The sequence below is a fragment of the Vigna angularis genome, chromosome 6 (genome assembly GCF_016808095.1).
Source record: "Vigna angularis cultivar LongXiaoDou No.4 chromosome 6, ASM1680809v1, whole genome shotgun sequence".
NCBI classification, from domain to species: Eukaryota; Viridiplantae; Streptophyta; class Magnoliopsida; order Fabales; family Fabaceae; genus Vigna; species Vigna angularis.
This window is the reverse complement of record NC_068975.1, coordinates 28949593-28966345: the sequence shown is the minus strand read 5'-3', so window position 1 is coordinate 28966345 and position 16753 is coordinate 28949593. Positions and strand designations below refer to the sequence as shown.

General features: G+C 32.3%; 1 protein-coding gene across 1 annotated transcript; it reads left to right on the top strand.

Annotated features, from left to right (window-relative positions):
* The first annotated feature begins 841 nt into the window (after positions 1–841).
* On the top strand, positions 842–3094 carry LOC108342076 (transcription factor MYB108). The gene is made up of 3 exons (XM_017579780.2): positions 842–1179; positions 1740–1869; positions 2048–3094. Exons 1-3 carry the CDS (start codon positions 1014–1016, stop codon positions 2754–2756), a joined length of 1005 nt encoding a protein of 334 aa, XP_017435269.1. The 5' UTR covers positions 842–1013; the 3' UTR covers positions 2757–3094.
* The last annotated feature ends 13659 nt before the right edge of the window (positions 3095–16753 follow it).

Here is a 16753-nt window from a genome sequence, read left to right as displayed (position 1 = left end):
ACATAAAACACAAAGTTTCAGTCACATTAATTGACAAATAATAAATTTCTACAAAACTACTCAAATAAATCGATAACAAACCAAAGTGCTACTAAGAAAATATTATTCAGAAAATTGAAAGCAAAGTTTCACCGAAAATAATAAGAGAAATTTTGACGACGGAGAAAATTAAGACACTTCAGACAAATAAAATATGAAAAAACTACATATATATATATATATATATATATATATATATATATATATATATATATATATTATATCCAATCCTTAGATCAGAATATTATGTAATTCCTACACTCAATACTAATAATATAGAAGCCAATTATACTATTCATCACTTTAATGACAGTAATTTAATAAATTATATATATTTTTTATTAGAAAAGTTAAATATGCATTTTTTTTATTTTCATTTGTAACTAGGTTAACCATTGTGTACAAAAGGGGCTGCAAAATATTATTATGAGCACGTAACAACTGATAGAGTTACAGAGCGCACGCGCGCACACAACGAAGCCGGAAAAGTCAAACTATAGCGTCAAACTTCGTAGCCTTTTCTTACTTACAAGCCATAATAATAATTATTTTCCTCCTAATACTCGTTTAAGTTTTCGTTAATTAAATCATTATCTTTTTACTACTTAACCTTACTTTCTTCTTTCTCTCTCTCTCATCATCTCTTCCAACTCTATCGTTTTCTCCTTTCTTTCTTTTATTTATTTATTTTTAAATTTTCTCGCAAATTTTCAAAGCTTCATGCTTGAGTATCTATATAAAGGCTCCACCCTTCTTTATCCTCTTCGTAATAAGCCAAAACCCTCTCTCTCTCTCTCTCTCTCTCTCTCTCTCTCTCTCTCTCTCTCTCTCTCTCTCAATCTATCTATCTGTTTCTCTCTCTTGATTTCTTTACCTCTTCAACCCAAACACACTAGTTAGATCAAAAGCTATCTTTGTTGTTGTTTTGGGTTCGAATCAATCAATCAAAATTATTTGAAAGTGGGTGAGTCATCATGGAAGTGAAAGGAAGGGTAAGCAACTCCCCAAGCACCATAGTCCAAAGTGACGATGAGATGGACCTTCGAAGAGGTCCTTGGACCGTCGATGAAGACCTTGCTCTCATCAATTACATTGCCAATCACGGAGAAGGTCGATGGAATTCCCTTGCACGTTCTGCCGGTAACATAACATAACATAATAACTTTCTTTTTTCTTTCTTAGACTTTTCATCCCAATATAATAAAACTACAATACTAGTAGTGATGCACATATTTGATGATTGCAATTGTTGACGGCAATTAGTTCCACTATTTTCTTCAAGCACTGGCTCTCTCTATCTTCCACACCTATATGATTGTGAAAAGCTCTTAACCTCTCATCCCGTTTCGTCACCAATCAATTTGTTGGGTGGAAAAGCCAAAGTTTGCGGTTTTCTAATATATAAGTAGAAGGGCATGATGATATGGTAGTGGATTATTTTGGGTACGACTTTATAATGGCATATACTTGTTCGTGGTGGGGGCATAAAAATGAAATATGTAATTATAGGTTGTCGATACTTGCTTGGCCGCATCCCCATTTTGCCAAAATTCAAAAAAGATGTGTGAATTGATACCACAACTAAAAAATCGCACACTCAAAATATAAAGTACCGTAAAGAAAAAACAAAATGCTCTTTCTTTATTTCCTTCGTTACTTCCTCAAGACTTTACCAATTCAAGCAATTTCTTCTATTGCAGGACTCAAACGAACTGGCAAGAGTTGCAGATTGAGATGGTTGAATTATCTCCGCCCAGATGTTCGTCGTGGCAACATCACTCTTGAAGAACAGCTTCTCATTCTCGAGCTCCATGGCCGCTGGGGAAACCGGTACGAAAACAAATCAAATATCTATAATTAACATAAATATCTTCTGCCTTTTCTCTATCTTTGCATTTACCATTTTTCGAAAGTGTGTACTCATGCAACCAAACGTTTGGCCACTTTTTAAGTTAACTTATGTTTTCAGATTTTGATGATCATTTGCTTTTTTATATTCATTCATCAGATGGTCTAAAATTGCCCAATACTTGCCTGGAAGAACTGATAACGAGATCAAGAATTACTGGAGAACTCGTGTTCAAAAGCACGCCAAACAGCTCAAATGTGACGTGAATAGCAAGCAATTCAAGGATGCCATGCGCTACCTTTGGATGCCGAGGCTGGTGGAACGCATTCAAGCCGCCGCCGCCACCACCGCTGCGGCCGCCGTCCGTTCTCCCACGGCTTCTGCCAGTGCTACTACAACCATCACCACCAACAACAATATAACATACAACTACAGCAACAACAACAACCTTAACAACAGTTTTGAGGTGCACAGTGGGGACATGATGTTGAGTCCAGCAATTATGAACAACAACTTCGGTGGTTCACAAAGTTACACTCCAGAGAATAGTAGCACGGGTGCATCATCTGACTCGTTTGGGACTCAGGTTTCACCTGTCTCGGAGTTGGCTCAGGATTACTACAATAATGTCACAGTTAGTAACAGTAACAGTCACAATAACCCTAATCCTGATTACTACCAACAAGCACAAGATCAACTCAGTTTTTTGGATTGCATCACAAGCCCATCGGGGTTGTTCTCTCAGCAGCTGGATTTCCATTCCATGGAACCAAACACCCCATGGATTCAGAGTAATGGGGACACATCCAACGGTTTCTGGAATGTTGAAAACATGTTGCTGTTCCAACAACTCACTGACAACATATGAAACATTGGTCGGAGACGGGGAATTTACATAAGGGGTGAAAAAAACAGAATGGGCAATATCGTGAAATTTACAGAAGATAAAATCATATAAGTGTAGCTAGAAAAATGAGGAAGCAAATAGAATAAATTCATATGTAGGACACAGAGGTAGGATCCACGATGAACATAGATTTTAAACTAAGGATAATATTATAAGGGAAAAGGGAAGGAAAATGTGAATTACTTTACTTTGTACCAACTTTTTATTGTTCTTTTAGTTTTTCCTTAATTTAGAGGGGGTGTGTGGGAAATATTTGTAATTTGAGTTTTCTTTACAAGAGATTTCATTCTTTGAAATTATTAATCTTGTTCGGTTTTTATTTTATTTGATTCCGGCCATCTTAATTCCCTAGCAAGGTAGCTAGCAAGAGCATCATGGATGCATGACAGTACAAGTAAATTAAATTATATCATAGCCTAAAGACGTGTGCATAAATGATTCCATAGCCGAACCCTTTTCTCATATGTGAAATCCCCATTATAAGTGTTATTTATTATATATAAGTAATAAGTAATCCCACTTGAAAAACCTTGTCCATGGGACCTGAACCAAAGCCCGCAAAGTGTTTCTAGATCGTTAGAAAAGAGGTGGAAAGCAAATGTAATATATTAAGAGGTGGTGTTGTATTATTGGCACCCAACGTTGAAGTTAGCCCTCGGAGACAAAACATAGAAAAGTTAAAACATAAGGCTCCATTATTAGGATGGTTAATGATCATAAAGGTTAAATTGCCACCTAAGTACGATTCCAACTCTCACGCCTTGTTGGATTTCGTACGAACACACCTCCACTATGATCCAAAATCACCAACTTTCAGTCCAATCCATACAAACCAAGATGCCCTCAGGGGTTCTTTCGTAAAATCCTACACTGCACGTGCAGACTGTGAGTTGCAAAACGTGAAGGAATAGTAGAGAGAGAAACAAGATGGTCGTGGCGGCGCGGTATCTTTGTAGGCCGCGTGCCTACACCACAACCCTTCAATGTGGTCCCCAACAAAGCTCTTCAGAACTTGCCACCAGTTCCATTCTATTATATTAATATTATATTATATTCCCACTAAATCATAAAGTAAAGCCCAATGTTTATATAATAATGTAGAAATTTTTATTTTTTAGTTAACTTTTAATTCTTATCATTTTCCTCCAATATAAAATATTTTTCTAATAAAAAAATTTCTTCACTCATAAGACTTATGCTCAAGACTTTTCTTCAGAATTACGTGTGCCTACAATCCAAACTAATAACCACGTGCTTGTAAAGAAAATAACTATGTATACAATAATCATAAAATAGAATGTTTATTTCTTATATAATCAATGTTTTCGTAACGAATTGCAAAAAAATGAATTTTTTTATAATTGGAACGTGACAAAAAGTATTATTCTTTTCCTATCGTCCAAAATAATAAACCTAGTCAAGGTGAATTAGCGCCGGCTAGTTCATTATATTAAGGTAATACTACATGGCTTAATTTATTCAAATACAGAAAAATGTGATTTAAATATTTGTTTATCTCGAGCAAATATGTTGAATATTGAGCGTTTATTGTTTATTTTACATTACATGAATTAATATTAAAATTTACGAGTTAGATAGGTATAAGAAACGTATTCCAGTGGTACAAAAAGAGGAAGTACATAACTGGACTCCACATGAAAACAAAGAACAGTGCGAAGACTTTTTAAGCTTTTATCGTGGAGCCACGTTTGCGATGTTGCAATGTTATGTTTGTAGCTCACGATTCTAGCAGGAAGATGATGAGTTGGGAGTCAAAAAATGGGGCCCACAGAGGAACCACGTGTGCATCGAAGAAGCTAAGCAGACCGGCGAGGAAGATATGGAAGTAAAGTTTGATTGCAGCATTAAGGTATCTGAAAATACTATGTATGATGTTATGCCCACACAACACAACATACATTCTTCCATCTGAACACTGTTGGAAAGACACTTCCCCACCGTTCCTTACAATGAACCTGCGCCCTTTAAACTTATCATTCAACCACACTCACCTGTCGCTTTCTTTTCCATTGCAACATAATAATACCACCTTTTTTATTTCTTTTTTAATTTCAGTTCTTTGTTTTCCTTTACAATCATCAACCCTCCTAAGAATAAACCAACACTTCTTTTTATTAAAACCAACACCTTGCTTATCTTTAATTGATTCTTCGTTACCAGTAACCATGACTATTGGATTTTTAAAAATCATTCTTTTAAGAATTTGATACTTTTTACGTCAGAATTCAGCATATCAGTTTACGCAATCTACTCAAACAACTGAATTAGATTCCTTAATATTTTAAGAATTTCATGTCTATTTTTAATCATGTAAATCTAATCACGATCATTATTATTACTATTATATTAAAAATTATAAATATGTAAACTAACTAACTTATCCTATCAATAGTTTGTTATTATATCCTAATGTAAAACTACTTTATACTGTTAATTCGTAACTTTCTCTATTTAATCTAAATCACAATTCTCTTACAAGAAATCATATTTTATCAAGATAAAGACTGTTAGGAGTGTCTAAGGAGACTTTTTCAATATATTACGAAAATTGTACTATATATTAAAATTTAAAATTCAAAGTAACAAAATGAACCTAAACATTCACATGTAAGTTGATTATAACATATTTAATGAAATAGAATCAATAGGTGCGAACCGAATGGCACTCTACTTTTGTATAGAGAACCAAAAGGAACATTTAGTCAATAAAAACTGCATATATACTCTTAAATTTTGGAATAATTTGACACAGCACAGTAAAATTTCTATAAATTAATAATAGTTATTTTATCGAGTTTTTTTTTCAAAGAATTGTTAATTGATTTAATAAATTCATGATTTTTAATTTTTGAATATATTATTTTGCAATGGACCTCTTTTCTTGAAATCACTTTTAAATTTATATTAAAGTACACCTTTCTAATATCACATGTAAATTAAATATTTATAATTATTTAGATATAATAGAAGAAAATATAGTAATATAACACCCAATGTAAATGTATAACAGGAAATAAATATAAAACTAGTAGTAGGTAATCTATGTTACTGATTAATAAATTTATATTCATTTAAACAGAAATAATAAAAGCTAGTGTAAGAATATAATTATGTGTATATATAATATTTTATTTTTATATAAAAGGTCCGTCGTTCTCTTCTCTTTTAGTGGGCATTACTAGTCGGCGTGTTTCCTTTCAACCGATGGCAAAGGGAAAAGGTCCCCCGGTTCTGGTCCCTGGTCCCTTCCACTTTTCAACGATATTTATATAAAAATATGTACACACTTCTATTAATTAGTAGTGTATAATTTATAGACACAAATTAAATATGTATAATAATACGTATTACTAAATTATAATCTTTAAAACATATATATATATATATATATATATATATATATATATATATATATGTACTGATAAGTCCTCCCACATAGACAGAGCGAACGGTTAACAAGGCCGCCCCCCAAAATGGCAATCAGGACCAAGGCCGCTCGAGCGCCACAAGGCCGAGCGTTCACCCCTGTTGAGTACCAAAGTCGAGCGCCCACCCTGGACGACTCGCATAACACAAGAACCGGACGTCTATCTAAAGTAGCACGTCCGCCTAAAGATTGAACGAGCGTCCAATCACTCAAAAAGGGACGTCCAAGATGGAACGTCCGTCCAAAAATGGAAAACAGGACAAGCGTCCAGCCATTTGGACGTCCGCCCTAAGATGGCAATCAAGACGAACGTCCACCCAAGATGGCATGTCCGTTCAAAATGACGAGCGGCCACCCGTGTCAAGCAACAAAGACCGAACGCCCAAATAAACATTAGTCCGAGTTTGCATGGATCCAGCGGTTTTCCAAAAAGACGCCCATCCAGGCACGGACAACCCCTTCGCACAATAAAATTATGCTCGGGCTTCGGGGGCTTATGTACTGATAGGTCCTCCCGGCATAAGACACGCCCGCCCAGTAATCCGGACGTCCGCCAAATAGTCTAGGACCGTCCGTCCTTAGAAACCGGACGACCGTCCAAGGACGTCCGCCCAGGAATCAGGACCGAACGAGCGGCCAACCATCCGAGAAGTGGAGTGTCCGCCCAAAGTGGAACGTCCGCCAATGTGGAGCGTCCGCCAGTGTGGAGCGTCCGCCAGTGTGGAGCGTCCGCCAAAGTGGAGCGTCCGCCAATGTGGAGCGTCCGCCAGTGTGGAGCGTCCGCCAATATGGAGCGTCCGCCAGTGTGGAGCGTCCGCCAAAGTGGAGCGTCCGCCCAGTGAGGAGCGTCCGCCAATGTGGTAAGTCCGCCCAATGTGGGGCGTCCGCCCAAGGTGGAACGTCCGCCCAAGAGCTGGACGTTCGCCCAAGAAAGTAGGACGTTCGCCCAAGGACTGGACGTCCGCCCAAGGATTGGACGTCCGCCCAAGCAAAGGATCGTCCGCCCAAGAGCTGGACGCCCACCCAGGGTAACATCCCTGACCGACCATCATTCCCAACCGACGCACTTCGATGATTACACGGTTAAATGCTAATGACACATTAAGTCCTTAATAAAGATTAAGGTATTATTGGGCCGTTTGAAGGCCCCCAAAAGGTAAAAGCCCATTACGATCAGTATAAATAAAGGTCTCAGGTATGATTTCGGGACAGATTGCTTAGAACGCAACACATGCATGCATTATTCAACGCCCTGTCATATTACTGACTTGAGCGTCGAAGTGCCTTTAGCAGGTACCCGGCCCCTCCCCACTGGGAGGGTGGAGCAGCGCTAAGGAGAGGAAGGACGCCCGCCCGGCTTGGAGCTGAAAGCAAAGGATCATCCGCCAGGAGGGGAGGACGCCCGTCCAGCTTGGTGCAGAGAGCGAGCGTCCGGATTGAAGGACGTCCTCCCGGTTTGGAACACAGAGCGATCGTCCATCTTGGTGCCGCCCGCCAGTGAAGCTTGCTTCGGTTCGTGGGATCCGGCTGAAAGTGTCCGCCCGTTTCCGACGTTCGTGATCACTCATCCGCCCGTCTTCAGAATTCGTCATCCGCCCGTCCATCATCAACAGTAAGCTCGTGTGTTTTTACAGGGTCCATTCGGACACCGTCGAAACAATATATATATATATATATATATATATATATATATATATATATATAATTCAATTACGATGGGCTTAATTCACAGCAGATTATTCACGGGTTAGTCAACTGTAATTAAATACACTCGGGTGAGAGTACCCCATCCACTCATATATCTTTTTTTTGAAACAAAAAAGAAAAACTCAGTCCACTATTTATTAAAAAAATCATAAGTACATATGTATATATAAAGTAACTTATATATTTTATATTATATAATTAGTTATTATATTATACAACATAATAATGAATTTAATAAAATTATAATTATAAAAAAAATTAATAATAATCAGGATAATTTAACTATTTTATGATTTTTAAAAAAATCAATAAACTTAGTGATAATGATCAGTATTTTTTTTTGTTTGAAAAGAGAACAACCATAATGGCGGCACATTGAAAAGTTATATTAATTTTGGGATATCTGTGGGACGGTTATAGAAGAAATGGATCCACACTATGCAACTAGGCATACAAATTTCTGAAAGCTTCACAGCAAATGGTTACAGAAATTTGGAAACATGAAATTTTATTTCAAATGACAGAAACGATTTTTTGTTGAGTGACATGCTTCACTTTTGATTGGAAGCAGTTCATCATCACTTTCTCTTGTGTATCCGTGAAGTAGTACATCCTCGAGATTATTAGGTACAAACAAAATCTCACATCAGATAAAATAGGAGATGGACATGAGTTTATATACACATAAGATAACTTCATTATTAAGAGATATTTTGAAGTAGTATCAAAAGCAAATCTATGAGGCTTTGACCCAAAACAGATAATATTTCTTCAATGTGGAGATCTATGTGTGTGTTACAAATCACACTAAATAGATATCATATTCATGGAATACGATTCACTTTCAAGATGCCTTGGTGGTGAAATGGTAGACACGCGAGACTCAAAATCTCGTGCTAAAGAGCGTGGAGGTTTGAGTCCTCTTCTTCAAGGCATAATATTGAGATCTCTTATTGAATTGGAATAAGTTCGACAGCGAATCACGAAATCTTGGTGATCTTCTTTATCTAATGAATGGGTAATCGGTTTTGAAATCGTCCGCCCTGCACCCTACCCTCCCCGAGGAGTATATGCTTCAACAAGAATCACACAGGGGTAGATTGATACAATAAAAACCTCTGGTAAAATACCCACTCGTAGCCCAGCGGGCGGATAAAGTACATTAAATAGTTCGTTTTAGGAATTGGCGACTTACCCATTCAATGACTTTGGCACCGGACGTTCCAAAAAAGGATAGTGTACTTTCGGGTCGGGTGAATTCAAAATATAGACGCCTATTGGCATTCCAACCTTTCTTCTCCTTTCAGGGCCTATCCGAAAAAAAAAATAAAATTCAATACTTCTTGGTTGTGAATATCTGAATAGGACAAACCGCCCCGTGGATCTCTTTGCTTCGGAACAAAACAATTCGAATTAGGCTCGGTCAACTGGAATGTGTATTATCGATATAGGGGATCTTTCAAGTGAGAAGATCCATCGACCTGAGACGAAGAGAAAGAAAGGTCTATCTATTTTTTTTTTAGTTATTCAGTTAAACCAATGATTCGTTATTGGAACAGCTAGCAACAACTATCTCATCTGGGAAAAGCCATCTTTTTCTCAACAATGTCTTTGTCATTTGATCCAATAGCGCTTCGTTAGATAGGAACAGATTTGATAAATATTGATAACTCTCAGATAGAGTATTAGAAGGAAAAAATCCTTTAGATGATGAACTATTGATTCTAAGCCATCTCTGGCAATGAATCAACAATTCAAAATGCTTTTCTTGCATATTCTTGATAAACCAGTGTTTATATATAGATGTAGGAAGATCTGTTTGAGAAGTAAGAAGTTCCCTTGACATCTCTTCATCTGTAAAGAATTGTCGATGTGAAAACACCGTGAAGTTTTGTGATGAAACAATCATAGGTAAATAAATAAAAGTGTTGAAACTTTTTGTAACATTTATCACATATTTTCAGCTGTGCTAATATATATGTTATCGTGTCAGCAAATACTGTAAATTAAAAATAAATAAAATCATGCCATCAAATTAGAAAACCTTATTTAATTATAAATAAAATAACAATTAAGCATGTATGGTTTTAGTTATGGGCAATTCAGGTCCTCTCAAACCTTCACGGGCACAAGTATACGCCAACAACAGGTGACAAACTCTTTGTCAACTTTCATTGGTCATTTCCTCAAAATGTAGGAAAGTTGATTCCTTCCCGTAACAAAGAAAGTGGATGCTTTCCTCGGCCTTTCCTCTAAAAGGAAAAATAATTTTGCAATTAGTATTTACTTATTATCACATTCAACCATATACAAATCTATTAAATGTTATGTATATTTTAATTTTAATTCAAGTTTACAAAATTAATTTATAAACTGAAGTTGAAGCTTGAGCCTAAATATTAATATGATCTAATAAATATATGGATTAAATATTAAAACTAAACATTAGTAAATGATTTTATATAGCTGTTAGAATAATTGATCCAACAAATAATAAGTTTTATTGCAATGTATGACGGTTCGGTTAATCTGGAACTGAATAATTTATACAGTAAAAAAACATCAATGAGACCAGCTAGTATCCGAGCAGCTATACCAAACAAACCCAACGCTCACCCTTAAACAACGATTAGACTTGATTAACACCAATTGGGCCATGAGGTCTTCAGTAACCCAAAGTTCATCCTTAAATCTATAAATACAAGTTTGAGATAAAGAAGTAGGAGATTGCATTTATTACGTATTAACTACTGAACTCGTTGAATCTTTACTGACTTTGACATAAGAGTATCTTCTACATGTAACCTCGGTATGAAGTCAAATTTCATTCCGGACTTCGGTGAAGATGAACATCGGTACACTTAGAACTTAGTAAACACATAACCACAACCCACAACTCTAATGTTAAGAAATAAATTTTAAGTTATCTAACTTTGTAAAATAAAATTTACACCAATTTATATAATGATAATGGACTTTTTTGTAATTGATGTGTCATTCTCAACTCAAAAAAATAATATGTTTCGGTTAAATTGGTCTCAGAGTCGGTCGTCCTTCTTTGCTCTACTCTCTTTTGATCTTCAATCCTCTCCGAGAATGCGTTGTTGACCAAGAAGACACTCTGACGCTCAAGTCAGATATGTTTGATAAAGAGAGGTCACTATTTTATTATGATAGAAAAAAAGATGATTGTACCTGGACATCAATTGTATATTTATAGGACTTGTGACACCTAAGTCCATTCACCTAAACCTAAGTCCATTGATTAACCATTAGTGTGCAATATATTTTTAGGCAATCAAACCCAATAATACCGTATATTTGTAAAGGGTAAGAGAATCTGACATATTAATACCTGTTAATTGTTCATAAATGACAATTAATTCTGATCGGTATATTTCATATAGTACATAATATATCATAAACTTTTAAATAACTTTAATATGGAAGACTTTAAATATAAATTTAATTTATATATATTATATTATTCAATAAATTACACAAAATTATTGTCTTATGATAGATTTTGAAAATTATTATTATTCAGTGGTGGGTTTATATTAGACACAAATACTTGTCATGCAATGAATCCAAAATATGAGGATTAGGTGGTCGAAATGTACCACTATAGATTAGAATGAAATTCTTTTGTCCAATCTCTATGTTTCCTCCAATAGTATTTCTTTTTCTCTTAGTATTATTTCTCAATTATAGTGTGTTGTTTTTAGTCGACTTTTCACATCTACCTGCATGAGATATTTTTCTTATTTGCCTATATTTTGGATTTAGCTTCTCCAAAATAAGAAAAGTGCACTTCAAATTAATTGTGAATTAGAAAAAGTTATATATATCAACATATATGAATGTTTTTGAAGAAAAATACAGATACAAATCTTACGTGAAAAAAATCTCTTTTTATTCGTAATCCATCTTCATTGCTGCTAATGTTTTTTTACAGAAAACATTGTGGCCAAGCAGATTCTGGTCTATTATGCAGATTCTATCTTGTGCTTAGCCAAAAGGGTAGCTTAATGAAGTAAAAAGAAATAAACGTAAAATAGATTAATTGGTACAACAAAAGGAAATAAAACCATGTTTTTATGCGTGATTAGTTGGGAATTAGGGAGACGTGTTCTTGGCCTGCATAAGGTTTTGATTAGATAAGACCGAAAAGAACTTTTATAGTCTTATTATTACGTGATGAAACTACTAGCTATTCACTATTCAGTTACGTCTTCTCCAATTCTCCCTTAATCCTAATTAAGATCATAACTAATCCTTTTAATTAGTTTGGCTCCAGATTAAGGATGCTCATCTTCATACGAAATTACCATTTTAATACACAAGCTTTATAACGTAACTATTTGAACCAAAACCCCATTATAAAAAAATATCCTCCTCAGACTCAGTATTAAATATATAATACCTACCATTTAGAACTGTTTGTTATAGAATCTCAAATTAAAACAATTTAATAATCATTGTTTAAAATGATTTAAATTATTTAATAACCTGGGTAACATAATAAATAATGTGTGGGGATAAGAGAGTAATATTTATTGTTTTTCCTGTTGTATGTGTTTTCATCGTCATCGTCGCTTTTCTCTTAGCATTTTGTCACCCCTTTTCAACAACCATTCGTACAATAAACTTCATAACAAGACAATGTTGTAATCAAAACTTTTCTTATATCATTCATAAAAGTTGAGTTGCCAACTCTCAAACCAGTCTTTTATTCTAACAAATAAAAAAATTCAATGCAAGAGATCCACCACACACAGAATTTTGATAAATATGTCTTTGAGCTTTACATATTTAATTAAAAGATACATATTTATATCACCTTGTTACTTATATAAGATATCTCTCTTTGAGCTTCAAAAATAAGAAAAAAAAAATTAGACAAATTTAAGTATGAGTTTAAATAACTTAAACAAAATCTACCTACATTAAATGATGAGAGATTACTTTACTGATCATCAAATTTACGGGTCAAAAATAAGATGGAACAAATTGGTATATATTTTTTTTTAAATATTATTTTTTATATTATATTTCTTTAAGGTGCTAATATATAACAGTATTTAGCTTAAATTATTAGCAATTACAACTAAATTATAATTATTAATTATAATAAAATAGTTTAACATATAAATATAGCAATTATATTAATTTATTTAATTAAAAATATTAATTAATCAATTAAAAACTTAAAAAAATATTTATATGATTAAATGTATTTTTAATATTTATATATATATATATATATATAAATATTTTAAAATTTTAAAAAAATATATTGTGGGCTAGACCGTGAGCTTGCTAGCTCTTCTTCATAGAAGATCACTATTCCTTTTTATTATGATGGATCCATCTTTTGATTGTCCAATAAGAAACTAAACCCAAATGTATTAGACTCACTCATTTTATTATTTCTATTTATCTGGGATCCTCACGAAGTTTATAATTACAATTTGACTTTCTTAAAAAAATTCTTATGATGTAAGGTATAAAAGGAATTTGTTATTTCTATGTAATGGATACTTTTCTTAAATATTTTTTAACTTATTTAAAAGATTGTACACTTGCTAAACATATAAAAAAAATTCCAAAAGTTGATATGCTTGGCAAAAGATCAATAAATGTGCAAGGATTATTGTGTTAGTCAACCTTAGAATGTGTATCAGCAGGCGAGGTTAAAGTCAAGTTGAATGAAAAGTATACAAACATTCAATTGATGTCATATGGACAATACATTGTTTTTAATTAAAAAAATAATAATTATGTAATTTAATGAATTCAAAAGTAAATATTTCTTGGCCAATTTTAGAGACAATTAGGGAAAATGAAAAATACGTGGTCTGAGTTTTGACTAAAATTGGAAAAAAATAGTGATAGTTGGATACTCAAACAAAATAAACACTCCATTTATTATATATTTTATTAGATAAATTCATTCTTTTAAGGGAAAAATCATCATTTAATCTGTCTGTTTCAAAACTTTAACATTCGATCCAATTTAAAAGGGTTTTAATTAAATTGGTTTTTTATTTATTTCTTGCTATTATTTTTTACAAATACTTCTATCTATTTATTTTTAAGGATTAAATTTAGAATTAGTCCCTTATGTAAAACTTTGAACCAATTTAGTCCCCAAACTTTAAAAATGTGTAAATTTAGTCCTTTTAACTAAATTTTATTAACTTTATTTGATGTTTTAAACACATTTCTCAGTTAACATTGAACCAAAAATGTGTCAAACAGTATAAACAACTCAAATGTTCTCATAAAACGCACTTGAAACATCAAATAAACCTAACAAAATTTAGGTAAAAGGACTAAATTCACACATTTATAAAGTTTGAGGACTAAATTTGGCTAAAGTTTTGAAGAGGGACTAATTCCAATTTTCATTGAAACTTAAAGGATCAAAAACATATTTAACCCTATTTTTAATTATCGAATAATCCAGAGGTTTATCTTCACACTTTAAATCACTTCTCGTGACATTTATTTTCTATCTTCCACTATGTCTTATCATATCTTCTTCGTTGAGGTCTAAATCTGAACGAAATGGTACATTTCAAAGGCACTTTGACCCAAGTTAGTTTTCATTTATATCGATTGGTTAGTTAGTTCTCAAATGTTTAATAAATACAATCACATACCTCTCTCGTTATCCAATATTTCAAAAACATTTTTTTATCTTATTAATCAAATTGTGGCATTCTCAATATATAAGATATTGTTACCAACACACTTCATGACCATTCGGTCAATATTGTTTTAAAAATTCCAGGAGTTAACGTTCTAAATAGTTAACAGACCAGATTCCATTGATCGATTAATCTATACAGTACAGTTAAATTTATAATTTTTGAATATTTCATTTCACTTTCTTTTATATTGAATCTATTTATCGACACCCCCAACCACTTATACTCAATCAGTATAAAATTATAATGCATTTCTACACTCTTCAAGAAAATAAGTGTAGGTATGTTTTTATGTTAACTGTAAACTTACACTAAACTCAACTGAATTGTAGGTAATTTATAAAGTTTGGTATTTGAATTGAAAATTTTATTTTCATCTAACTCAATGTTAAAAATATTTATTTATTCTTGTTTGGGTAGTTTGTTTTTCGTTAATAAGGTGATGTTGTGACTGCATTTTGTTTATAATACTTAATTTATCTAATAACCCTTTTGACTTCGTTTTCTTTCGACTTACATATTTAGTGGCTCAGTCCATATTCAAGAGTAGATAGTCAAATTGGAAAAAAATTGAAATAAAGAGAAGCAAACTGATAGACAAGTAAGAAACGGGAAGAAGGAAATGAAGATGAGATTTTCTTATTGGTTGCAAAACCAATTATTTTCGTAAAAAATCCAATTAAAAAGATCGAAACCAATAAAATATATAATACGTAACTAAATCTTAAAATTATGAACAACATTATAAAAAATGTGTTGTGATTAGTAATTAGGGATAAGATTAAGATGAGTGATGTTTGACTAGAAAGAAAACATAGTTGAGTGGAGACTTCTGTTAAGCAGCGGATAAATTTCTTAATTCATATATGAATCATTGCTTACGTCATAAAACACACTAACCAACCACAGTTTCATTCTTAATTCTCACGTGCTTTGAATTATGCACCATACCTACACTAAATTCCTCTTTTGCCTCATAATACAAAATAACCCTTCTTATTAAATTCACTTTTTTTTTAGTTAGGTATATTTTCATTCAGCTATGGAATTCCACACATTTTTCATTTTTTTAAAAATAACATTGTTAAATACATTTAACGACTTTAATTAATACTTTTCTTTTAGTTTAATATCAGGCACTAAATTCTGGATCATTAAGAGAAATATTTCGATATCACTTCTCAGTTAAATTGTGGATTTATATAAATATGGAGATTGTCAATTAAAAAATATCTAACCATTATTATTATTATTTTCTTAAATCTAAAGTTGCATATTAGAAGATAATGGGCCAGCATGTTGGTCCCAGCCCAGGCCTATGTGGAGTGAAATACGAGTGGGCCATAAGAGTTGGAAGACACATTCAACTCCCAATTGCAGCTTGAGTGTTTGATCCTACACCTCCAACATCTCATCCTGCACCTTCAAAAATTCCAATTTTAACCTTCTGACATTTTCATCTCTAACTTTTCTAAAAATTTTACTTTTCAATAAATATATTTTTATTTTCTTCTCTCTTATTAAAGACACTTTAATAAATATCTATTTTTTTCTTTCTTATTAAAATGCACCATCTTAATAATAATCTAATTTAATTTAAAATTTAAATATTATTTAATATAAGTTTATATTTTAATAATTATTAAAATATGATTTATATCATAATAATAGTTATATTAAATAAATAAAAATCAAATAACTAAAATAAAAGTAATAACGATAAAAATAAAAAATAAAATAATAATAACAATAATATAAAATTTAATTTAATATATTCAAATATATTAAATTATATTAAAATATTACAATAAATTAAACAGTTATTAAATTTTAAATAAAAACAAAATTTTTAAAAACTTATTTATTGGATACCGTAAAATATGTTAGTAGTTTTTTATTTAAAATTTAATAAATATTTAATTTAATTAAAAATAATATTATTATTTATTATATTTTTCTAATTTAATAATTATTAAAATATTATTTATATCTTATAATAATTTTATTAAAAAAGTAAAATAAAATAACTAAAATAAAAGTAATAATAATGAAAATAAAAATAGTATTCAAAATCACATTAAAGATAT